This window comes from Anolis carolinensis, chromosome 1, assembly GCF_035594765.1.
Source record: "Anolis carolinensis isolate JA03-04 chromosome 1, rAnoCar3.1.pri, whole genome shotgun sequence".
NCBI lineage: Eukaryota > Metazoa > Chordata > Lepidosauria > Squamata > Dactyloidae > Anolis > Anolis carolinensis.
The window spans coordinates 22,456,175-22,481,333 of NC_085841.1; the positions used below are offsets into that span (position 1 = coordinate 22,456,175).

General features: G+C 39.6%; 1 protein-coding gene across 2 annotated transcripts in view; it reads left to right on the forward strand.

Moving 5' to 3' along the window:
* Positions 1–25,159, forward strand: part of ttbk1 (tau tubulin kinase 1) — a 159,917-nt gene that overhangs the window by 75,035 nt on the left and 59,723 nt on the right. For both annotated transcript variants that reach the window (XM_016991760.2, XM_062971131.1), the window contains 3 exons: positions 14,465–14,530; positions 19,541–19,633; positions 19,758–19,883. In XM_016991760.2, the coding sequence (XP_016847249.2) occupies positions 14,465–14,530; positions 19,541–19,633; positions 19,758–19,883 (285 nt within the window). The remainder of the gene's footprint in view (positions 1–14,464; positions 14,531–19,540; positions 19,634–19,757; positions 19,884–25,159) is intronic.

Sequence of the window (25,159 nt, forward strand, 5' to 3'; positions counted from 1 at the left end):
TTCTTAAAAAACATTATTACTAACATATGTTTACAGTACGTTTACTTTTGTTGGTGGAGTGGAAATGGAATATGTAAAATTCTTCTTGCCAAACTATCTGTGATGTCAAAAATACTTTTTCTATGTATCTGTGCTTGGTATGTATCTGTTAGTTCAAACTGAGGAGAGAACAATGCCATTTTAATTTGCTTACATTGTTCCATTGGGTTACTTTTACTGGAGCTCTTTTAAAATGCATCTCATGATACAAGTTTGTATCCAGTGAATGTGAGCTGACAGCAGCTTACTGAAACAATGTGTATTTATTTATTTTATCGGATTTACATCATTCCTTTCTCTCAAAACTGGGACTGTACTCAACTCACAGAATTTATTTTCAAATCCTTCCCTCTATAGTTCTCTTTTCACACTCAAAACTCCACTTTCCAAAATTTCGGAGAAACATTTTCAACTGGTTATTGTGATAACATGATTCCTCTGTCCAATTTTGGGTGATATCCCTTTCCCACTCGAGATTTATGAAACACAGACCATGCTCTTTATGAGAGCCCTGGAAATACCTGAAAGGTTTTTGTGGAGAGGATTTACAGGGCTGAAGGGGGAAGTAGGAGACAGAAAATCAGTTGCCTGTGAAGTTTTCCACTTATATAACCATGGAATAAATCTCAATTTTTTTTCCTTTAAACATTTTTCTTCTATAATTCTGAGATTTTTTTAAAAAAAGCTATCTTATTTTCACCCTGTGGCAATTTCCATTTTCATTTTTGGTGTGATGAGTGTCATGCTGGGCTGTCTACTCCATTAAACTGCACACCTGTTTCGGCAGGCTTTTGATCTCCGCTATTGCTGTTTTTAAATTGCTTAGATTTTAGCTGTTTTTGTAAGCCACTCCGAACCCTGGGGGAGTGTTTTAAAGATTTTAAAAAAAAGATATTTTAAAGATGTTTTTAAATTGTTAGATTTTAGCCTTTCTTGTAAGCCGCTCTGAGCCCTAGGGGAGTGGCGGCATATAAGTTTAAATAATAAATAAAAAAATATAAAAAATGCACTTGGGATTAAGGCACTTTTTTCTCAATATGTAAGCATTATAATAAGTGCAGCTTAAGAGTCTAATAAACATATCCATCAAAACCCCTATAAATCCATCCTGCATTCTGTAAACCTTTGTTTCTTTGCAGTGTTGTGCTTTTGGGCTCTAGGTGTCTTGTATCTCTCTTCAATGATATACCATATTTACTCGATTCTGATGCTCATATTTTTTGACTAAATTACCTTCCCAAAATTAGGGTGCACATTAGATTCACATAATATGGTAAATACTGTTCTGGGTTTTAGGGTTTTGAAAATTGAGGTGCGCATTTGATTCGATTGCAAATTAGACTCGAGTAAATATGGCCACTGTTGCATTAGTGGAAAGCAAAAAAGTAGTGAGAAAATTGTGTACTAATAGATGACACACCAGATAGGTCCTTTAAATACAAGACTACAGCAGTATTCCAAGAACGTTACTTTCCAAGGAAGGCTACTTTTCAAGCCAACCTGGAACAGCTTTATAGACTTAGGGGAAATGTTTTAAGTTGCTCTCATTTGCTTTCTGACTTTCCACAATTCAGTTATGTAAAAGTCAAAACATTTAGGATTGAGACTGGTTCCCAACCCTTAACTTGCCCGTTTATTGTTGTATAGACTGCAGAGGTGGAATGCCTTTTAACCTCATGATGTGGAACCAAACTGAGGATTTACTGTAGGATACCATATATTCAGTAGGGAGTAGTCATGAGTCTTTGTTTCATCCATATTTTGTTTCGTGCCGTTCATTCATTTGGCACAATATGGGAGGCCACTCGCCAAATGGAAAAAGCAGTGAAACAAAAGGATAGTGGGAATTGTAATAGTTTGGTTGCTGGATTTTCGTCTCATTGCTCTGGGCTCTGCTCGGTGCTCAGCTGCAAGCCCTGGCAGTCACGGGTGCTTTGGGCTTGCAGGCCACACACACTCTCTCTAAAGAGAGCCTCTTTTCAAGTTACTGTGTGTTGAAAAGTACAGAGGGGCCTTCCTGCCCATTTAAAAAGATAATGGAACCTGGAGAAGAACCAAGGGCTGCAAAAAAAAAATATCAATGAGCCACAGACTGCATTTTGCCTATCCGGATTCAGAGACAGGGATTTATCCCACCAACCCTAACAACTCAAATGAATGCTGGAGAGAGCCTGAGGATCAGTGAAATTGTGAAATCCTCTAATCCTAACACTGAGGGGAAGGGGAGCATGGGAAACCCTCCCATGTTGGCCATGGAATGGAAATTTTCATTCATTCGGACGGAAGAACGAAACAGCTAATTCAGGAAGGCACTGTTTTTGGAAGCAGTTCTCGAAAATGAAAACGAGGCCATATGAATGAAACAAACAGAAATGGATAGTGATTCTCTACAAAAGCACAAGACTAGTAGGGAGTCAAGCAAACCATTTCCTCTCTCCATGTCAAGCCAGATACCACTCCATCCTGTTTGGCAGAGATCAAGGTGTAGAGCAAAGTAACTAGTCAGTCTTCTATGGGGCACCACCTGCTTTGACAGTATGAGGTAGCTCCCAAATGGTTGTGGAAAAGCCCAACCTATCTGGCAGTTTTTAATAATGGCCAAACTCAGGAGACTCCTCAGCTTGAAAATTGCCTTTTGGTAGCAGTGGGCACTATCTGCATTCTGCATCACCCTCATTCTCCTCTATAGTGCTGAAATCCCTCCCCACACCATATTTTTCTTTGAAGAAAATAGCAGATGGTATTCTGGTCCTCTATCATTGAGTTCACAGCTACAAACCTATATAAATGTATTGGGGGGGTGGTGCGCGCGGATACATAAATAACTGATTAAGGATCTGGCTTACCGAAATCAGTTGTATTCCAGCAGTATATCAGATCCTGTAATGTGAAAGTTTGGTTCAGCAGGCAATATCTATTTCAGTAGTACATTTATTATTTATCATATATCTCCCATGTAGAGCTCTTTGTTTAGAAATAAGATGTGTGGAAGGCTTTCTAATATTTATAATCTTGCACAAATTAAGGAATGAAGCTTTATAGCCTAGTATGTTTTTCAGTTTCAAATTAACCAAATTTATGCAATACAGTAAGATTAGCTTAGTTGCTAGCATTTGCCATTGCTATGCCAGCATAGGACTGATGGGAATTTTAGTCTAGGAACTAGGAGGGCACATTTCTGAACTAAGCGCTCTGTCATTCCTAATCTTATTTCACAACAGGAATTCCAGTTCTCAGGTTGATCGTTTGCCCTTCCTTTTTTTAGTATATAGCCCCACACAGCCCCAGTTGTTTTAAAATCATTGAAGCTCTCTGCTGAAACATGTATTTTGTTTCTTGTTGTTTGTGACACTATAGTGAATAGCAGCATTTTTGTCATGCTGGGAGTCTCCTGCCTGCATGGACTGGCAATTGTATTTTGCATTCCTCTGTTTCTTGCAATTCAGCCTACACCATTGATTAGAGCTCTCTCTCCTTGTGATTCAGACCGCACTGCAGCAGTTTGCAATCCTTGACTGAGGATATTGTATGTCTATGTAAATCCAGTTTCTTCTGGGTCTGCGGGTGTATGGCTGAAGTAAAATATTAAATATTTAAAATGGGAGTTTTGTGTTAATGTTGCAGAAACCAATAAAGAAAAAAACATTAGTAGAGATTATGATAATTTTAGTTTTTTATACTCTCAGGTCCAGTCTTATTTATCACATTGGCACAAATACAACAAAGTTGCTGATATGGGCATTTTTCCTGTGTTGATGTTAATATTATTATTTTTGGAAGAAAGCTTTGTAGTCAAAATGCTTTTTTAAAAGGACGTCTGTGATTTGGAGCTTACTTACTTTAGGCATCATTGTCATTGCATAATATAAACATATTGTGGTGTTTACTGAGTGGTTAATCACATTATCATCTCTACGCTTAGCTGCTTATTGTCTACAATCAGGATGACTAACTCTGATTCAATTTTATCTGGTCCATAGCAGTCCTACTAAAATTTAATAAAGATCTGCATGACTCACAAGATACAAGGGTACTAGGCAAATCATGGTGTAAAACTTGTAATACCCCATTTCAAAAATATATTTTCAGTACCCCAATGAATACTATAGTTTTGAACACTGCACTAATGAAAATCTGAATACATTGGTGTACTTGTGATACTGCTGTTCTCACATCAGGAACCATTATTTCAACCATGTTGCTTTACTTCAGCAGCTATGATGTATTTTATAGTTACTAGCTTTGCCCGGTCACGCGTTGCTATGGCTTATGGGAATTATTTGTTGGCCAGGTGGAATAGCAGTGAATAGCCTTGCAGCCTCAAAGCCTGGCTGTTTTCTGGAGTAGCTGGAGTAGCACCCTCAATCAAAGAACTGCTTTGAAGCCTGGCTACTTCCTTTGTAGGGGAATCCTTGTTTGTCCAGTTTGAACTGCACTGAATAGTCTTGCAGCTTAAAAGCCTGGCTGCTTTCTACATAGGGCATCCTTTCTAGGCCTGGTTGTATGGGACAAAGTAGCCTCGTGGCTTCAGAGCTTGGGGGTTTTCTATCTAGGGGAAATCTTGGTTGGCCAGGTTGAATAATACTGAATAGTCTTGCTGCTTGCAAGCCTGGCCGCTTTCTACCTTGCGGAATCCTTGAATAGCAGTTTGAATAGCAATTAATAGTCTCAGTGTGGCAGGTATGAATGCTGCAATTAAGCCACCTTGATTTAGCATTTAATGGCCTTGCATCTCCAAAGCCTGTTTGCTTCCTGCCTGGGAGAATTCTTTGTTGGGAAGTGTTAGCTGGCCCTGATTGTTTCCTTTCTGGAATTCCCAATTTCCCTGCTTTCAGAGTGTTGCTCTTTATTTACTGTCCTGGTTTTAGAGATTATATTGTTCTGTATTATTATACCACAGTAATTACCGTATATACTCGAGTATAAGCCGACCCGAATATAAGCCAGGGCACCTAATTTTATCACAAGAAAACTGGGAAAACATTGACTCAAGTATAAGCCGAGAGTGGTAAATTTCAGAAATAAAAATAGAAACCAATAAAATTACATTAATTGAGGCATCGGTAGGTTAAATGTTTTTGAATATTTACATAAAACTCTAATTTAAAGTAAGACTGTCCAACTCTGATTAAATCATTATTATCATCCTCTTCAATGTAAATGCCCTTATGTATCCTTTTAATAATAATAGAGTAAAATAATAAATGTAATACTAACAATAATAATATCAGAGTAAAATAATAAATGTATTATTATTAATAAAAAATAGAGTAAAATAAATGTAATACTAACAATAATAGTAGAGTAAAATAATAAATGTAATAATACCAATAAAAATAGAGAAAAATAATAAATGTACCCTATATACTTGAGTATAAGCCAACCAAGACCCTCACTCGAGTATAATCCGAGAGGGGCTTTTTCAGTCCTAAAAAAGAGCTGAAAACTAGGCTTATATTCGAGTATATACAGTATTTCATATTATAGTAGAATCTCACTTATCCAACATTTGCTTATCCAATGTTCTGGATTATCCAACACAGTCGGCCTTTTAGTAGTCAATGCTTTTGTAGTCAATGTTTTCAATACATTGTGATGTTTTGGTGCTAAATTCGTAATACAGTAATTACTACATGGTGCTTAATTTGTAAAATCATAACGTAATTTGACGTTTAATAGACTTTTCCTTAATCCCTTCTTATTATCCAACATATTCGCTTCTCCAACGTTCTGCCGGGGTGTTTATGTTGGATAAGTGAGTCTCTACTGTATATTTATAATCTTATATTATCTGCTTAGAACTGGATTATATGGGGCTCCTTCTACACAGCTGTATAAAATGCACACTGAAGTGGATTATATGGCAGTGTGGACTCAAGATAATCCAGTTCAAAGCAGATAATATAAGATTCTAAATGGGTAATATAGCTGTGTGGAAGGGCCTTGAGTCTACACTGCCATATAATCCAGTTAAAATCAGATAATCTGTATTTTATAGGCAGTGTGGAAGAGGCCTGATCGAAGAGGCCCTTGTCACCATTAAATGGCTGAGTGGGTTGATGTTAGATCCCAGCCACCCATGGCACCAGGGCCTGCAGTGTTTCAGGACATGCACTTTGACACAGATGATGCTGAGGATTATACTAACATTTCACCCTCCACGGAGGGGCCTTTGCAGCTGCAGGTGCCTGAAGATATTGACTTTAGAGACTTACTAATTGGGGAAGATTCTTCTACTCTTCCCTCACAGATAGAGCCAGATGTTGCTGAGACGCCTGGGAATGCGGTTTTTAATCGTAGAGATTTTGTGACCAGAGAGAGAAGTGCAAAACAAGAGGTCCACCAGAGCCAGAGACTGGCAAATAGATGGGATAATGATTAGTGTTCCCATGAGAAAGTTTTGGGAGTTCGTACTCCCTAAATTGTGAACAGTCTGAAATCTGTTAAAAGTGTTTCACTCAGTAGATTTGTTGCGGTGTCAACTTTGCTCTTCCTTGAAAGAGGTTTTCTCCGTCTCCAGCTCTTGTTTGTTTCCAAGCCAAGTTTTCCAGTTCCAGTCAGGCCATGCCGTGTCGTGACTCTCCAGTAGACCTTGACTTTACTTCAGTTGTTTCCTTGTTCTTGATTCAAGTTTGCCTCAGCCTTGACAACCTTGTTGCCTTGATTGCTACGAAGTTTTTCCAGTGGATTGAACTCTGTTTCTGCCAGCCTTGTTTCTCTGTTTCAACTCATGGACACTTTGATTTCTTTGGAGAGCTATCGAGTTCTCATTGTGGATTATAATATTGGACCTTTTCCTTTACCCATTTGGAACTACCATTGACTTTCTAAAAAGAACTATTCCTTACTCAGGTCCTATACCTAATTTCCTTTGGATATATAATTGCTTTAATAAAGATATAGTGTGTTATATTGGATCTTGTCTGGTATTCGAGTGCTCATGCTGCCTTGGGGTGCAACAGTTGCTAGGAGACAAAGTGGGCAGAGCTTAGCCTTTAACTGGCAGCAATAGGAAAAAAACAGTTATTCCTCTCCCTCTAATTAGGACTTTATTTTTCTTGGTTTTTTAATATAAAAACACAGACCGGCTGACCATGTCTTTTGTGGCCAAATTTGGTGTTTTTTGGTTGTGTAGTTTTGTTGTTTAAGTTAAGGGGAAAACTATCAGAACATTTATATATATATATAGATTCCAGATTTGTATAGGATTTGTGTATTTATTTTGAATTAGCGTACCTAGTTCTAAACTGGTCTCTCAGGGAACTGTATTAAAAACCTGACCCTAAGAATTTTCCATAAGAACGTTTTAAGATTATTTGATTTCCTAATGGATGTGGTTACATTTAATACAGACTAGGTACAACTCAAGCATATTCAGCAGCACTAGGTACTTACCACATTAGTTAGTTGATTAGGTATGTTCTGCTTGAAAACCATTTCTCCTGTATATGGAACAATAGCAGAAGGCAAGGAACTCTTTTGCACCATCTTGTATTTGCATTTTAATAATGTCCATTCCCATTTTGCATTTTTGCACTTGAAAAATAACCATATCATTTACACCATCCTGCTTGCTTAGCCTCCAGATTCATAGCTGATTCTTTAAAAGGAAGCCACAATTGTGCAGTGACGCTTTTATGGAAATACCTCCCATATCCCTAAGCTCAGGAGGATGAAGAGCACACACCCCATCAGATCCATCATTTGTGTATGCTTTTCTACATGAACCAACACTTGGCAGGTTCTACTTTTTTACATTACTTTGTAAAGGTTCACTCTTTAATTTTTTCTGAGCCCATAGTTTCTCTCTCTAGACAATATTCTTAATAAAAAATTGCACTATTCTCTTTATCCATGGAGAATGAATATACATGGTTTCCTTGGAGATGCTTTTGAATCCCAGTGCCCTCTCAGCTCAATCATTGGAAGTAGTCTGGTATTTCCTTGCTGGAAGTTCCTGGGAAATCCAAAAGGCAATTGCAAGAAAACTACATATCCTTTGTACTCACTGTGGTCCTCAATATAACAATAAAGCAGTTTGGGACACTTTCACCCAAGTTGGTTTCTAAACCCTACCGGGAATTGCTGTTATTGAGACCTCCATGTCACCCTATCCTCAACAATCCAGCTAAGATCTTGCAGACTCAGGACCATGTCTTCCTTGATTGAGTCTATGCATGTGGAATGCCGTCTTCCTCGTTTTCTACTGCCTTCTTCCTTACCAAGCTTTTTTTTTCTTTTTCATGAGTCATGTCTTTTCATGATATGGCCAAAGTATGGCAGTCTCCCTTAGCTTCTGTGAGAGTTCAGGCGTGATTTGCTCTAGGACACATGTGGCAAACACAAGTCCCGCAGGCCGAATCCAACCCACCATGTGGTGCACAAGGCTTTCAATGCCAGGGTGATACAATTACATTTATGTAGTCTTATACTTACAAATGGCCCTTTGAAGGCAACCATAAGGCTGGTGTGACCCACTGTGAAAATGAGTTTGACACCCCTTCTCTAGGACTCAATTATTTTTAATAGTCTACAGTACCCACGGAACTCTTCTCCAGCACCATATTTCAAAGGTTGATTTTCATCCTATCAGCCTTCTTAATTGTCCAGCTTTCATAAGCATAGAAAGAAATGGAAAAAATCATGAGAAGGACAATCCTAATTTTAGTGTTCAGCGATATACACATCAGAATCTTGTTTAGTTCCTTCATAGCTGCCCTTCTAAATTCTCATAATCTGATTTCTTGACCTCAGTTTCCATACTGGTTAATGGCTGAGCTAAAGTAGGGAAAATCTTGGATGATTTCAATGACTTCATCATCTACTTTAAAGTTATGTAAATAGTTTGTGGTTATTATTTTTGTTTTCTTAATGTTCAGTTGTAAAACCTGGCTTTGCAATTTTCCCCCCTTTTTTCAGTTATTGTTCTAAGTAATACCATACAATATGTTCCAGACAAACACAGGATAACACAGTGCAGTTGCAAAACTGCAGTGTAGTGTAATAAGCTTACCAGTATCTAGATCTGTGATTCTCAACCTGTGAGTCCCCAGCTGTTTTGGCATCTAACTCCCAGAAATCGTAACAGCTGGTAAACTGGCTGAGATTTCTGGGAATTGTAGGCCAAAATACCTGGGGACCCACAGGTTGAGAACCACTGATCTAGATAGATGTTTATGATGGTGATGGAGGAAAAAGTGGCATTTTGTATTTAGACATTTTAAAGACCCAGCTCTTTGAGCAATCTGAAAAACAGAAAAGTTGTTTTATCTTCTGATTTCCTAGCTGAACACAAACATGACATTTATGAAGTGGGGGCCGGTTTGCAAGTGGCTTCCCCTTGGATTGGTTCAAACATAACTTGGCATCTCCAGGGAACTGATAAATGCACATTTCAGACTTGTGTGTGTGTGTGTGTGTGTGTGTGTGTGTGTGTGTGTGTGTATTATATATATATATATATATATATATATATATATATATATATATATATATAATTAAAAGACAGGATGTCTGCCAGAAGGACAGAGGGGAAGCTGTTAGCTGAATCAATTCACTTGTTCTTACATTTTTTTTTCAAATTGGAAAGCTGAGTGGAAGCTAGGCTTACCTTCCATGAGGCTGTCATGAGTTGCATTTGGCTATTATATCTGTCTTTCTGTTTACATTCTTGGAGTGCAGGAATGTGTGATGAATTTCAGAGACTGGAAACTGTAGTAATGCATGCTAACACAACTTTTAAGAAGGAATCTCAAAAATACTTCCTTGAATTGAAGGGCAAATGTAGATAATATCCAGATTGAAACAACTAACTGAAAGCAATGACTTTTTGGTCAGTAGGAACCAGTGGAATAGAATGATTTTGGGAATGCCAGAGTTGGTCACCGCTACTTTAGAAAGATGACAAAGGATAGGATAACCCATGAATGAGGAGGGAGAGAGAGGATCTGGGATCAAGTAGTGCAGAGCAGTAATGGCCAAACATAAGTGTAGGAAGCACAATTCCCTGCCTGACAGGCACATCCCTGCTGACCTTTCCAAATCAGTTTCCAGAATTTGAAACGTTGCATGCCATAAATTAAGTAAAGTTAAGTTCTCATACAATATGTGTTTTACGATGTGAATTGCCAATAATGTGATTAATTAATAGAAGAAAGCTATTTACAGAACATGAAGTTTTAATTTGTTGTAGTACAATTCTCATCTCAAGCATTCAAAATTGGTAAATTGTTGTCTCTCCAAATCTTAGCTGTTAAGTGGCAAACCATCTCCTCACATTTTAGTTCAGTTCCAAGAAGAACCCTGTCAACTCCATCGACCCAAGCTGGCTTTTCCATAAGACAATTTCTCAAGCCTAGCAAATGTACATAGTTTGTCTCTTTCTGTTCTGCCCTTGTTGTCTCTCATCAAAGGCCTGCTTCTCTTCTTTCCACCTCTTGTCCCTCCTGTCACCAGCCACCACCACACACTTTCTATTAAAACTGTCTAGTCTCTTCCCTTTCTTTCTATCACCGTTGCACAGACAGACAAGACTTGGTTAGGCTTAGGTTCTCAGGATCAGGGCTTCAGCAGCACTAACAAAACTATATCTCCCCATACTGAGGTCTGACTTGGCCATGTTGGTCCACATCTTAATTACCTCCAGACTGGATTACTAAAATGAGCTCTATGTGGAGCTGCCCTGGAAGACGGTTCGGAAACTACAGCTGGTACAAAGATCAGCGGCCAGATTAATAACTGGAGCTAGCTACAGAGAGTGGTCAACCCTCCTGTTTAAGCAGCTCCACTGGCTACCGATAAGTTTCCGGGCCCAATTCATGGTGCAGGTTATCACCTACAAAGCCTTAAACAGTTTGGGATCTTCTTATCTCCGCGATTGCCTCCTCCCCTATGAACCCGCACAGGCTCTAAGATCTTCCGGGGAGGCCCTTCTCTTGCTTCCACCTCCGTCTCAAACACAGTTGGTGGGGACGAAAGAGAGAGCCTTCTCGGTAGTGGCTCCCTGACTCTGGAACTCGCTCCCCAGGGAAATTAGACTGGCTCCTTCGTTGTCCACCTTCAGCCGGAGTCTAAAAACATGGATTTTCCAGTGCGCTTTTGAGTGAAGAGGCCACCAACCATGTATCTCGTTTTCAAACAGTGCTGCACTTTAATATTGCCCCCCAATTTTATAGGTTTTAGTGTTTTAACGCGATCGGTTCCTTGTCCTCCCCCACCTGTCTCTATTTTACTCATGGACTTTACTCAGAGTTTTGCACTAATCACCCTCTGTACATAGCAATTGATGTCTTGGTTTTAATAATTGTCATGTTATGTTGTTTTATAACTATGTTATTATATTGTGTTTTAAATGTATGGATTGTTTTTCTTATGTAAGCCACCCTGAGTTCCTTCAGGGAGATGGAGGCAGGGTACAAGAATAACATTGTTGTTGTTGTTGTTGTTGTTATTGCAGGAATTGGTGCTTAGTCGCGGCAGAACTTCCCTCAAACATTCTTATAACGCTAACATTTAGGAAGGCAACAACCTTATAGCAAAACTTAACTGTATCTGCAGTTTGGTATCTTTCAAGATTGCCTTGCTGGGATGGAACGTTGAGGTTCTGTTTTATGGTGTTTTTGTTTTCTGGAAGGGATGAACCCAGTAGTTGATAGATACTTGTATTTGATTACTATGTGGATGATACCCAGATCTACTACTCATTTCCATTTCAAGCCAAGGATTCTGTCTTCATTCTAAACTGGTGTCTATCATCAGTAGTGGATTGGATCAGGGCAAACAAATATGACAGGGCAGTTAAAATATGGAACCGGTGCAGGATGGGACTGCATGAGTTCTAAAAACTCAGGTTTGTGGTTTGAGTGCAAATTCCTGAAGTCATTACTAAGCCTGAATGCTAGGTTTCGACACTGGCCAGGAGTGGATTCACAAAGGTAAAGCTTGCACCCATTCCTTGGGATATTGGATCTGGTAATAATGACACATGTCTTTAGTTACATCCTGTTTGGATTACTGTAGTGCATTCTACATGACATTGCATTTGAAATGGTCCAAAGAGCTGCAGTCAGATTGTTAACTAGGGTTAGATGCAGGGAGCACACAACTCACTTGCTGGAACAGCTACATTGTCTTCCAGACACAACTCAAGGTACTGGGGTTATAACTATACAGCTCGGGTCCATGTTATTGGAAGAACTATATTCTTCCACATAAATTGCCAGTGTTTTAAGACCTTCTGGGGAGGCGCTTCTCACTGTGGGAACATCATGTTCTCGATGGCTGTTCCCAGGCTCTGGAACTCCCTTTCTAAAGACAGTAGACTGGTGCCCTCTTTGCTGTCTGTGTGTAGGCAGATGAAGACCTTTTTGTTTTTATGGAACTTTGAACACTGACCCCTCAGACGAAAGGGAGTTTCATGTGCTGTGTTATTTATATTTGTTTTCTTCTTTATAATGGTTATGCTTTTAATTATTTTTAATTTTATTGATTTAATACTGTACATTTTGAATGTTTGTATCATGTAAATCTTTTTAAGCTGTAGATGTTTTGTTATTGTAAACCACCTTGAGTCCTGTATTTAGAAAAAAAATGAGATGATGATGTTGATGATGTTGATGATGATAATATTTTTACTTTTAAATTCATATCTGTTTTGATTTCCCTCCATTTACATTTTATTGTCATGGTTTTCTTTGGGTTTCTCTTTGTTTTACAGTTCTTTTGGGCTCCTTTTTTGAGACTCTTATTGATGCGTTGGCTTCCCACCTGCTGCTTGTAATCATCTCAGCCATGAGTTGTGAGTGAGCCATCCCAATGCTTCTTGGTTTATTTTATTTTATTTTGTGCTTGTGTGTTTTAATTATTGTTACAGTTCTGAGTTTTGTTTTTTCTACATTTGTTTTTCATTGTATAATATTTCCTTTCCAGGATTGGGACAGATCTTATTTTTTTAATTCATAAACTCAAGGGTCTCGAATTCTGAGTTCAAAATGTATTGGGATTTCAGAGATTGTGCTGCACAGGGATCCGTCATAGCAGCTCTCCTGATGTTGCATCTGAATTTTGCTTTTAATGCAGTAATGGATTATGGCAACATCTGCTTATGGACATCGAAATTTTTTCCTTCTAAACTGACAGCATTAAATATGTACTTGACATTCCATGCATTTTAGTGACAGAATCCTTTTTTATAACAGCAAAGGATGGCAGAATGTCAGTGTTATGTTTCTTTATGTTTGTTTGTTCTTAGCCTCCACAAATACACCTTTTCTCATTTAGTAAGCTTAGTAGTTGAAGCTGAATTATGAAATTTATCTGAAAATTGTCCACATAATATTGCATAATTTTAAATAAGCCCTAAGAAGCCATCTCCTAGTTGGAAGAAGTATTGCTCCAGATAGAAGATCTTGTAAGAGTAGAATTATGAATCTGTACAATGTAATTAAATCTCAGGCGACAGAGGTCTGTCGAACTTTCAGTATTGTATAACATAGTATTTACATTGTATAACCAGATGACATGGGAATCTTGCCTTCTTTGCTTATTTCTGTACTCTCCATACCTAATGAATCTAGAAGATTTCACAATTATCTGGAACCCAGAACAGTTGGAGTGGGAAAGAAGGTGTGCCCCGTGGGTGACCAGAACTCGTGAAAAATAATGTGCCGTGGATATTTCCATTGCCTTACATTTTCAATTCCTTGAGACTTTTCACAAATTTGTCACACATTTAAACACATATTTATTTCCACTTGTTGATTTTCACACTTTATATTTTAAAATCCAGGTTTAATATAGTTTAAGTTTTTACAACTTAAAAAATTAATCTGTGAACCACCTCTTATTAGGAGCCATCTTTGGACAGAAGAGAGCACTGACAATGTGAATTAAGATAATCAAATATAATAGCATACACAAGCTTCTGGATTATGCAATTGAAAGGATTAAAATTTGTTAAGAAGGATGAGGCTGTCACAATTGGTTTCTACTGTCAGTTGATGGGACACAGAACTCATTTTTGGACGTTTCACCTCTTGTTAAGTTTAATTTAGGTACAATCAGAGGGTCTGGCAACTATATACAGAGAAGAATAATTGTTGGCCTGCTGTACTCTCTCTACTCAGTGATGAAATATTGTTTTCTGTAGGAAGGAGGTGCTTATCCTTAAAGATTTTGTAAAAAAAATTGACCTGCAGTCACATCTCCTGTAATCCGTATGATTGTGTTGCATTATGAAGTTTAACTGTTCTTCAGAGATTCATCTAAACCTTTAAACCATAATTATATGCTTACTTAGGGTTGTAATTCAAATTAACATATGCAATTAAAATGGTTTATTGCCCAGAGTGATAAAGAAAAAAATATAGTCATTCCACTAATTTTTAACTTTGATGTTCGAAGTTTAATTTTTCTTCTTTCCCATTAGCCTCGTAATGTTGCTGGTTTCCGGGGAACAGTCCGTTATGCTTCAGTGAATGCTCATAAAAATAGAGTAAGTATCTCTCTTTTGTGGGTGCAGTTTAAAGAAAAGTGTTCCTTCTTTTGTCAATATTCTAGCATATGACTGGAGACAAGCGGGTTCAACATTTGCCATTGTAGTCAAAGTTTGCCTTTGGTCAAAGGTTATCTTCACAGTGATTGTTCTACAGACTCATACATCTTCCTGTTTTGTGTGTGTATGGTAGCCCTGCTTGCTGTGTTCATGTATTATATGAAGAAATATGCAAATTTTTGGCTCTTGCAGGGATCAGCAACATGTTACCTTTTAGATGTTGTACTTCAGCTACCAACATAACTGATTATTGCATGCACTGCCTCGGTCTGCTAGGGTTTGCAGTCCAGCAACAGGGAGTGACCTGATTCCTATTCCTGAGCTATAGAAATAGGCTGAAAGTATTTGGTGTTCTCTGGACCACCTATGAGGTGAATGGGCATCAGTTCTCACAGGCTGTGATTTGGGAATTGTAATACTAAATGGGGGCATCTCTCAAAAATGATGGCTTTCAACAGGATATACTTGGAACCGCCAGAGTCTCATTGTGATGACCAGCCATGTTAAATGCTCTCCCTTGAACAGATTAGGATTCTTACCATTAATTTATTTAACATATTTTAGGCTACTAATTTTCCAAGTGCTGATTTTTACCATATTAACTACAAATGCTAATGATCCTTCAGGACTCAGAAAATTACTTTTAAAAGTAATCATTTGTGCAACTACATTAGCAAGTGCCTCTCCTAGTAACTAGTTAATCCTCTCTTCCCCAAATTATTTTGGTTGCTTGTTATTACTCATTTATTTCTGTCTTTTCCTTGGGGAGGGTGGGATCCCAAGAAGGCACCAAGAAAACTTGTATGGTGTACTCTGAAAGGATATGAGAAGAGGGTTGTTGTGTGTTTTCCGGACTGTACGGCTATGTTCCAGAAGTATTCTTTCCTGACGTTTCGCCCACATCTATGGCACTGTGAGGTATAACCACACAGTGAGGTATAACCACACATCCTCTGAGGATGCCTGCCATAGATGTGGGTGAAACGTCAGGAGGAATACTTCTGGAACATGGCCGTACAGCCCGGAAAACACACAACAAACCTGTGTTTCTGGCCTTGAAACCTTCAACGATATGAGAAGAAATTAAGAAATAAATATTTCTTTCACATTGGGAAAATAATATTAGAGTATAAGCCTCATATCTGAGGGAGGATACATTCTTGGACTTCATATGAAGACAAAAAACATGGAAAAGAGCAAAGCTAAATGAAATAAAGGACTTTTGACCCAATAATACATAGAGTGGTGCTGGAGACTCTACAAAATACCTAGAGGGCACGTAATGTGTTGGTCATGGAGAAATGAAACTGTGGATATGGGAATCATAGTTATTGTAGTACTTTTACTCCAGAAACTTTTGTATTATAGGTAGTGTGATTATTTATTTCTAAGTTCTGGAATAGTGGGATAGTTTTATCTTACATCAGTGCAACTCAAAATGTTCTTTCATGGACCTGTTCCAGTATGTAAGCTATTGGCTGTAGGTCTACAGCAAGTTTACAAGAAGCACTGCAAACACAATAACATAGCATATATGTGATACAGTAGAGTCTTACTTATCCAACACTCGCTTATCCAACGTTCTGGATTATCCAACACATTTTTGTAGTCAATGTTTACAATACATTGTGATATTTTGGTGCTAAATTCGTAAATACAGTAATTACTACATAGCATTACTGCGTATTGAACTACTTTTTCTGTCAAATTTGTTGTATGACATGATGTTTTGGTGCTTAATTTGTAAAATCATAACCTAATTTGATGTTTAATAGGCTTTTCCTTAATCCCTCCTTATTATCCAACATATTCGCTTATCCATCATTCTGCCGGCTCGTTTATGTTGGATAAGTGAGACTCTACTGTACTTGTTTCTGACACATTGGAAAAAACTATTAGTCTGCCTCATCAGATAATTTGAGAAGCAAAGCCTCACATGACTGAGCAGAATTAGCTGGAGTTTTTTTTTAAAGACTACTATTACACTATATAACAAAATTTGAAAAAATATCTGTTCCTGGTTTGAAAGTGTTATTTCCTGTTTAATCATGCAGTATTTACTTTGAAAGTAGTTGTTATACTCCAGAAACTTTTTTTTTTTGCAATTGAATAAACCTTTTCTATGTTTTTTTTTTATCATGGAACCAATTAGTAAATGACATTTATATCTCAGAAACAAAAATTGTGTTACATAGTGTTATCTTTCAAAGGTGTAAAGAGCTTCAAGTAATCATGGGTTGTGCACATGATTATTTGTAACATATGTCTCCAAGAGAAGGGAAAGGAGTTTTACAGATATTTCTGCCATGTGTTACATACAATAGTACAGAGTAGCAGTTGAATGAAAGCCTACCTAGAAGGTATAATATTATTCTATGCATTTTTAAACATTGATATCAAATCTCCTCTCCAGGAAGTTTGAGGCAGCTTGCAACAGTCACAAAGTCACTAAGTCACACATATGACATGAAACCAGCACGTGATATCAGCTAGAATACTGGATCGCCTGTGAGGTCTCTGCCAACTCTGTGATTCTAAGATTCTACAGCAGTTTAATCACCAAGCTGCAATAAATCTTGCCAACCAAAAGACTGAAAGTTCGAAGCCCGGGTCAGGGTGACCTCCTGACCTGGAAAAGCACAACCAGTGTTACAGAGCATCAGCAAGGTTCTGGCTGTTGTGATCTATTTAGTATTCTGTTGTGCTTTTTTCAGTTTCTCCATTGAGGGTGGTGGTCAGCCCCCATGCCTCTTAAAATTACAGATTCATTTGTCCACTTCTCATCTCTCCTGTGATTTTTGCTTTCCATGCTGTTGGAATCCTAAGAGGCATATAGCTGCTGTGAGCCATGGTAAAAGGTTTAATAGTTTAAGCATTCTGTACCCTCTTAGTGTTTTTAAGTGCACATCCTATGAATGTTAGCCCTTTTGCTTAGGGCAATCACCAATCAAAAGTAGGCCTTTCAAGATCAATGTCACGGACATGCCAACGAGTGATAAATGTCCTTTAACATACTGGAGTACACACATTAAATACTTACATTACTAAACATTTTTCTTGTACTATCTCACACATACCTCAATAATATTCTTAGGCTACAGTCCAGTGCTCTAATTATGGAGGAAAGATAGGAACGTGTGCTATAAAACCCATAAATCCCATCCTATACTTGCTCAATTTTAGCCAACTTTTGCTGCCTTAAGAAGCTATAAGAAGTTGGCTTCCTTTCTGGCCTCTGTAATTCATTGCATTGTTGCAGTTTCATCATCAAAGGAGAAATCCACACTTACAAAATATTTTGTCCATACCTCAGTCCCGATCCTGCTATAATAATAATAATAATAATAATAATAATAATAATAATAATAATAATAATAATAATAATAATAATAATGGAACTTATGCTTCAAGTACCACCTCCCTGCAGTAAAGAACTGGTGGGATCACATACCTGCAAAGGTAATGGAAAATGAACATGCAAAGATACTGTGGGACTTTCGAATCCAGACTGACAAAGTTCTGGAACAAAACACACCAGACATCACAGTTGTGGAAAAGAAAAACGCTTGGATTATTGATGTCACCATACTAGGTGACAGTCGAATTGATGGAAAACAACAGGAAAAACTCGGCCGCTATCAGGACCTCAAGATCGAACTTCAAAGGCTCTGGCAGAAACCAGTACAGGTGGTCCCAGTGGTGATCAGCACACTGGGTGCCATGCCAAAAGATCTCAGCCGTCATTTGGAAACAATAGACATTGACAAAATTACGATCTGCCAACTGCAAAAGGCCATCCTACTGGGATCTGCTTGCATCGTCCGAAAATACATCACACAGTCCTAAACGCTTGGGAAGTGTTCGACTTGTGATTTTGTGATACGAAATCCAGCATATCTATCTTGTTTGCTGTGTCATACAAAATAATAATAATAAAAAATTATATTTATATCTCCCCGTGAGGATTCAGGGAGATTTCCAACAAACAAAGGCTAATATGAAAAGACCATAACCATAAAAATTTAAACAGAAAATCACAAAAATTAAATTATGATGCCAAACTTTAAACACCATGAAGTTAAAATTAAACAATTCACAAACATCAGATTATAACAGTTTAAAAGCCAGCCTAGTAGAGTGTCATAAACACAAGATTTTTTTAAATTTTTGAATAGAAAGCACTAATTTTAGATGCCTTGGGGGCTTTAATACAGTTTTTAAAGTAACCCTTTTTATTCCACAGTTTCTAGGAAAAATTGGCTTTTTTAACACGTGCCTTTTGTCCCAAGTGAGGATTGAAGTGGAATCAGGATAGTTGGAGGCTGGGGTAAATTGGTGAGTGGTTGGTGAGAGGTCCAGCAAGCATTGTGTTGCCATTTTTTAAAAAAACATTTAGTGTAGATATGCATAGAACTACATATTCAAATACCCAAAAGCTATCACGGCTTATGAAACAGATGTTCTATTCAGAACTAACATATATGGGTGGAAGATGGATAAAGTTCATGGTGCAAAGAGTCCCAAAGGGACTTTGGCACCAGCATGGGGCTAGGGTGGTGTCAACACTTTTTCTTAGTTCAGTGTCTGTATGTATGCAGATCTCTGCATATTTGAATATCCATAGCGAAGTCATGCAAGCCTCCAGTTATTCAAATATGCAGATATATGCACTGAACTAATAAAAAAATGTAGACACTAGACACTATGGTTGTTGGAGAAGAATGCTAAGGCAAACCATGGATAGCATGGAAATCTTTCTATGAAAGCAAGAGTGTTTTAGAAATTACTGTTCCAGAATGAGGGATTTGTCTTTCATATCCATTATTGTGTATTAAATTTTTCTTTGTCTGGGTCACAGGGCATTAGCCTTTCACTGAGCTATAAGATTGTTGTAGACGAAGTAAGCAACTTCATTATTTTTAGCTGTTCATTTATTTCATTTTTTTTTAGGAGATGGGCCGTCATGATGATCTGTGGTCCCTTTTTTACATGTTGGTAGAGTTCGCAGTTGGCCAGCTTCCATGGCGCAAGATCAAAGATAAGGTAGGAAATGTTTTTCAGTGAGAGAATAATATCCTCTTAGTTAAGATCTGCAATAAAGCAATAACCATGCCTCAAATTTAGTATTATGTACTGTGATACTGAAATATGCTATTTTTATCTCTAGGAGCAAGTGGGTATGATTAAAGAGAAATATGAACATCGAATGCTGCTAAAACATATGCCTTCTGAATTCCATCTTTTTTTGGATCACATTGCAAATCTGGATTATTTCACCAAACCAGATTATCAGGTAAAGAACATTTGTTTTTTTTAAAAAATTGGTTATAGAGAAGATTTTCCTTTTCATTATTCTCCCAGTAAAATGAAAGAAAGCCTTCAAATAAATCCTTACAAACATGTTTGGTCTATCTTTTGTGTATGAAAAAATAGTTTTACTGTTATTTTTGAAATCTCTGAATTAGTGTTTGAATTTAGCTTGCTTTTTGGCTATAGTTTAATTGGTCCTTAAAACCATGGTCCAAATGGAACTAATGTCTTACCTGATCTTGTTAATCTTTAAAAGAGTAATACATATTCTTTGGGTTGGTAAGAGGAGAAATTATCACAATTTTGATTTCTCCCATCACTGCCCAGAAACAGGCATAAAGAACACCAAGATACCACAACAGCAGAGCAAAACTTTTTTGACTCTTCCCGTTTGGGCATCTTAGATACAAATTCTTCTTCCTACCTAGGCCCAGTGCAGAACTCTTGTTTTTTTTGCTCCTGATCTTTGATTATCATGTTTCGTATTCTTTGGTGAATCATGTCTCATTGACTTCCCAGCAAGATCTAGACTCTCTTTTCTCCTTTCTCTTTCTCAGTGTTCTATATTTTGTGGAAAAAAAATTCTCTTCAAAACTTTTCTTGGCATATCTTGCATATTCCTATCACCAAGATGAGCAGGAGATTCCTCCGATTTGCCATCACCATGATTTCAGTTTGGTGCCCTGCCTTTGCCCTGAAGGCATTTACTAAAGTATTAGTGGCTCTAGTAGCAAACTTAAGATTTCAGGGCATACTCCTCTGTCCATATATAGACAATGTGCTTTAGATTGCCACGTCTTTTAAGAGGTGTTGAAGGATCTCAAAGTGACAATGAATTACTTGCAGTCCCCCTACTTTTTAAATCAGTACCAAGAAAAGCCACCTGGCTTCATTGCAATCCATCAGTTATCTGTGGACCCTGATTGATACACCCAAGGGAATGGGTTACATTTAGGAAGAGAAACAATATGTCTCAGGGAAGAGACACTGTTAATCTCTCATGGCCTTGGCCACCCTCCTAGGTCTCATGCTCTTAGTATTTATTTATTTTTTCTTCGTATACTCTGTGAATGCACACTGGTGGAGAGAGCTGCGCCTGCGCAGGCTCCAACGGAAACTCTTCCAAGCTGAATCTTTTGAATTTTGGTGGTAAGCCTGCCCCCCTCCCAGCAGGGCATAAAAGGCAGCCCTGGGCACACACTCCCTAGTTTATTTTTTTTCCGCCGCAAAGCTTGTTTCGGAATTTTCCTGATATTGACCACGCATTTCAAGAGATGCACCGAGTGTGCAGCTAAAATCCACGCCAAATACCTCCTCTGTCGGGTGAAGGCCACGTAGTTGGGTCTTGCCGCCATTGCTTGGCCTTCATGGCCCAAGCCAGGAATAACAGAGCGGCCCGGCTTAAAGCGCTCCTCTAACAAAGGTCTCTTGCGCCTGAACCTTCGCCGTCCACCTCGGCTCTACAAAAGGCCAGCTCGATGTCCTCGAGAGCTTTGAAGACATCGAAAACTTCTAAATCCTCAAAGGCTCCCTGCATGGTAGCCACCACTATGTTGTTGACCCGCTCAGGCAGGGTTGGGCCTTCCTCGACTCAGTGGCCTCAGTGGTGTCGGTCCACTCCCATGTGGCGTCACCTCCTTGGACATCGGCAATGAAGATCACTTTTAAGAAGGCCCACGAGGAAACACGCCGGGCCCAGTCGGATTCTGCAGCTTCCTGCCCAATCCCTCCGATACCGGGGAAGTCCATGTGAGCCCCATTGAAGCAACCCCCAGCCAAGAGGCGCCTGGTTCAATGGTCCTCTTCCTCAGCCTCCTCGAAAAAGGACGTCCCTTCCTCCTTGGCCACTTCATCTAGGAGGTCCTCACTGATCCAAACGGCGCAACCGCAGAGATCCTGTTTTCAATTCTTGACCTGGCAATTGTCCGAAGGCGAAATCCAGGATTCACCCCACCACTCCACACAGACTGTGGACCAGGTGTCAGTTCCAGAGGCTAGGCCTCAACACCTCTGGCCCGCCAGGAACTTTTCCCACCAGTGGTAATTCCAGAAAGGGGTAGGCAAACAGCTCGTCTGGCTAGACGTTTCAAAGGACCCCAGACCTACCTCTTTTCCCCTCCCTCCAGCCCTACCTCCCCCAGAGACTCTGCCACCCTCTCCTCTTTGGTCCCCCCAAGGGACCAAGGATGATGAGCAGGACAATGACCCTCCGAAATCCATACACTCTGACTCAGTCTTATCCTTAGGCCTTGACCTCTCACTGGCTCTGGAGGCCTATGAGGTTGATCCGTCCTCTCCTACGGACAATGTTTGTACCTTTGCCGACCAGATGGTCCGAATGGCTAACGCTTTGGGCCTAGAAATTGTTAGGGATTCTTCTTCAGAAGAGGAAGGGGAGCAGGAATATGTTCATGAATCTGAGGGTGAGTTGGAATTTGAGGAGGAGATTTTGCAAGTACCCACATTTCAGGAGAGACAAAAGGAAACAGAGCAGAGACGTCGTTCAGCTAGAATAGCTGCCAGAAATGCAGCTGAGTAATTGAGAACTGCCCTAGCAGCTGTGAGGGGACTCAGGGCTATAAACCAGAAGCAGGTGCAGCCAGCTTTTGCTGGTAACAAACTGACTCTAATGCCTAAGCCTTTGCTCCCCTTGTGCCTGCTTCGAGTCTGCATCTGGGAAACTGCTCCTAAGGATTTAATGCTGTTTCTTTGTCTGAAGTAAGGCTGCTATTTGATTTGGGAATTTATCAGACACTAAGAACTGTGTTTGCCCTAAGACTTCCTTGCTTTCTTTTGCATTATTGTACTGAGTGTGCTGTTCTTTATGTTTTGCTGAAGTAAAGCAGTTTTCATTTACCACTGTATTTTAAGGGTGTGCTTGAAAGACAAAACAGGACAGAAATAAAGCAAACTTCAAGAACCGTTACTAACCCTGTCTTTAAAAGGGTCCAGACAGAAGGGCCCTCCAGCCACGCTGCTACCTTTTCTTCCATGCTTGCTGGATGTCATCTAGACTTCCTGGAAAACCCCGCCGTCGATACCGCTGACTTCGAAGAGGATCAAAGCATGGTACTGAACTGACGATGCTTCCCTTGAGTGGCTAAAACACCACCTGGACCCAAACTCAGTAGCAGCCCAGTCCTCAGGCTGACAGTCCAACACGCCGAGCGATCGAGAAGGCAAACGATTTGACGCTGTTGGTAGAAAACTTTATTCCGGTGCCCTGCTCCTTTGTAGAGCTAGGGAGCCTGCATGAGAGCGTATCAGCAGATACGCTGGGAAAAAGCCCATCCCTTCTTCGCCAAGCTCTCCGATGAGGATCGCTCGGTCCTCACGACCTTGCAACAGGAGGTGGACTCTTTGGCTCACCATCAAATCCAGATGGCAAAACATACAGGCGACATCTCTGATGATTGCGCATGCGGTTGCCATTTGTTGCTTCTCCTGGCTCAGGTCCTCTGGTCTCTCCTCCTCATTGAGGCAAGTTATAGAAGACCTTCCCTTTGACGCCTTGGGATTCTTTAATGCCGGCACGGACAATCAATTCAAGTCCAACCAAGACTTTAAAATTCTTGCGGCCAAGTGCGGGGTACAACAACCTCATGCTCAGAGAACACGTTGGTACCACCAACAGTTTCATAGGTACTCTCACCAGCCCATCCAACCACAGCACATACCTTGAGGCTGCTACAACAAAACCAGCAGCATCAACAACCCAATCCCATCCCAAAGGCTTTCTCATTGGATTGCTTCAGCGATAGAGCTTTCATACCAGCTCACCCGTCGCCCCCACCTCCCTTGGTCCGTCCCCAGTCAACACGGGCCATGGCAACATCAACAATGTTCCTGAGGGGGATCCCTCTGGACTCCATTTGCAAGGCTGCTATATGGTCAACTCCCTCGACCTTTGTCTCCCATTACAGGGTAGACTCTAGAATCCATAGAGACTCTGCCTTTGGCAGATCAGTCCGCTCCTCCTGCCTTGCCCGACCATACTCTTCTTTCTCTCCCATTAAAAGAAAAGCCAGAAACTCAGATTTCAAAGTTACAACATGTTTATTGTTCATTGTTTCCAAAAATAAAAATAAAAGAAGAAGAGGAAAAGGAAAAGAGAGCAAGACTTATTCCTTTTCTCAGTTTTCACGTCAATAAGGTGTGCCTACCAGGTTGGTCATACATCTTCTGCCTGCTCAGAGACACTTTTCACACCTTCCTATTGTTGGGACACTCACAAGTGTTAATAGACATTCCCTCCCTACCGGGTACCAGATGGCCATGGTACTTAGGTCCCTACCCTTTAAATAACTATATATGTTGCACTTGGCTACTAATGTGGGCCTTTTTTCTCATTTGCACTTCTACTGTTTTTTGGTAAGTGCCTTAATAAATCATATGTTTGGACACTAAACTCGTTGTTGGGTTTGCTATGTCCCACCATCCTATACTTTAGCTTGCTAGTCTCCACCAGTGTGCATTCACAAAGTACACGAAGCAAATTGAGAATACAGTTCTAATGTATAGAAACCACAAACAAAGTTAAAAACTTGGCATTCTGCTAAATTTCCTTGGACCAAAAGCTGGCCACTTCAAGTGCCTCTGGTGTTACTGTGAGAAGATCCTCCATTGTACATATGGAAGGGCTAAAACTACATTGTAGTAACTGGTCTGTGGTTTGCTCTTTTCCACATTGGCATGTCATGGAGTCCACTTTATAGTCCCATTTCTTAAGATTGGCTCTCCATCTCATGGTACCAGAGTTCATTCTGTTCAGCACCTTCCAAGTCGCCCAGTCTTCTGTGTGCCCAGGAGGGAGTTTCTCATCCAGTATTAGTCACTGATTGAGGTTCTGGGTTTTTACCTGCCACTTTTGGACTCTCGCTTGCTGAGGTGTTTCTGTGAGTAACTCTGTGGATCATAGGAAGTTGTTTCTTGATTTAAGTTGTTGGTATGCTGGCTCATATCCAAACAGAGGATGGGCCAGAGATGTTAATGCCTTGGTCCTTTCATTGCTGGCTGTTACTTCCCAAATGATATCAGGTAGTACAATACCGGCTAAACAGTATAATTTCTCCAGCGGTGTTGGGCGTAAACATCCTGTATAATGTGGCATGTCTCATTAAGAGCCACATCCACTGTTTTAACGTGGTGAGATGTGTTCCATACTGGGCATGCATACTCGGCAGCAGAGTAGCAAAGCCCAAGGGCAGATGTCTTCACTGTATCTGGTTGTGATCCCCATGTTGTGACAGTCAGCTTTCG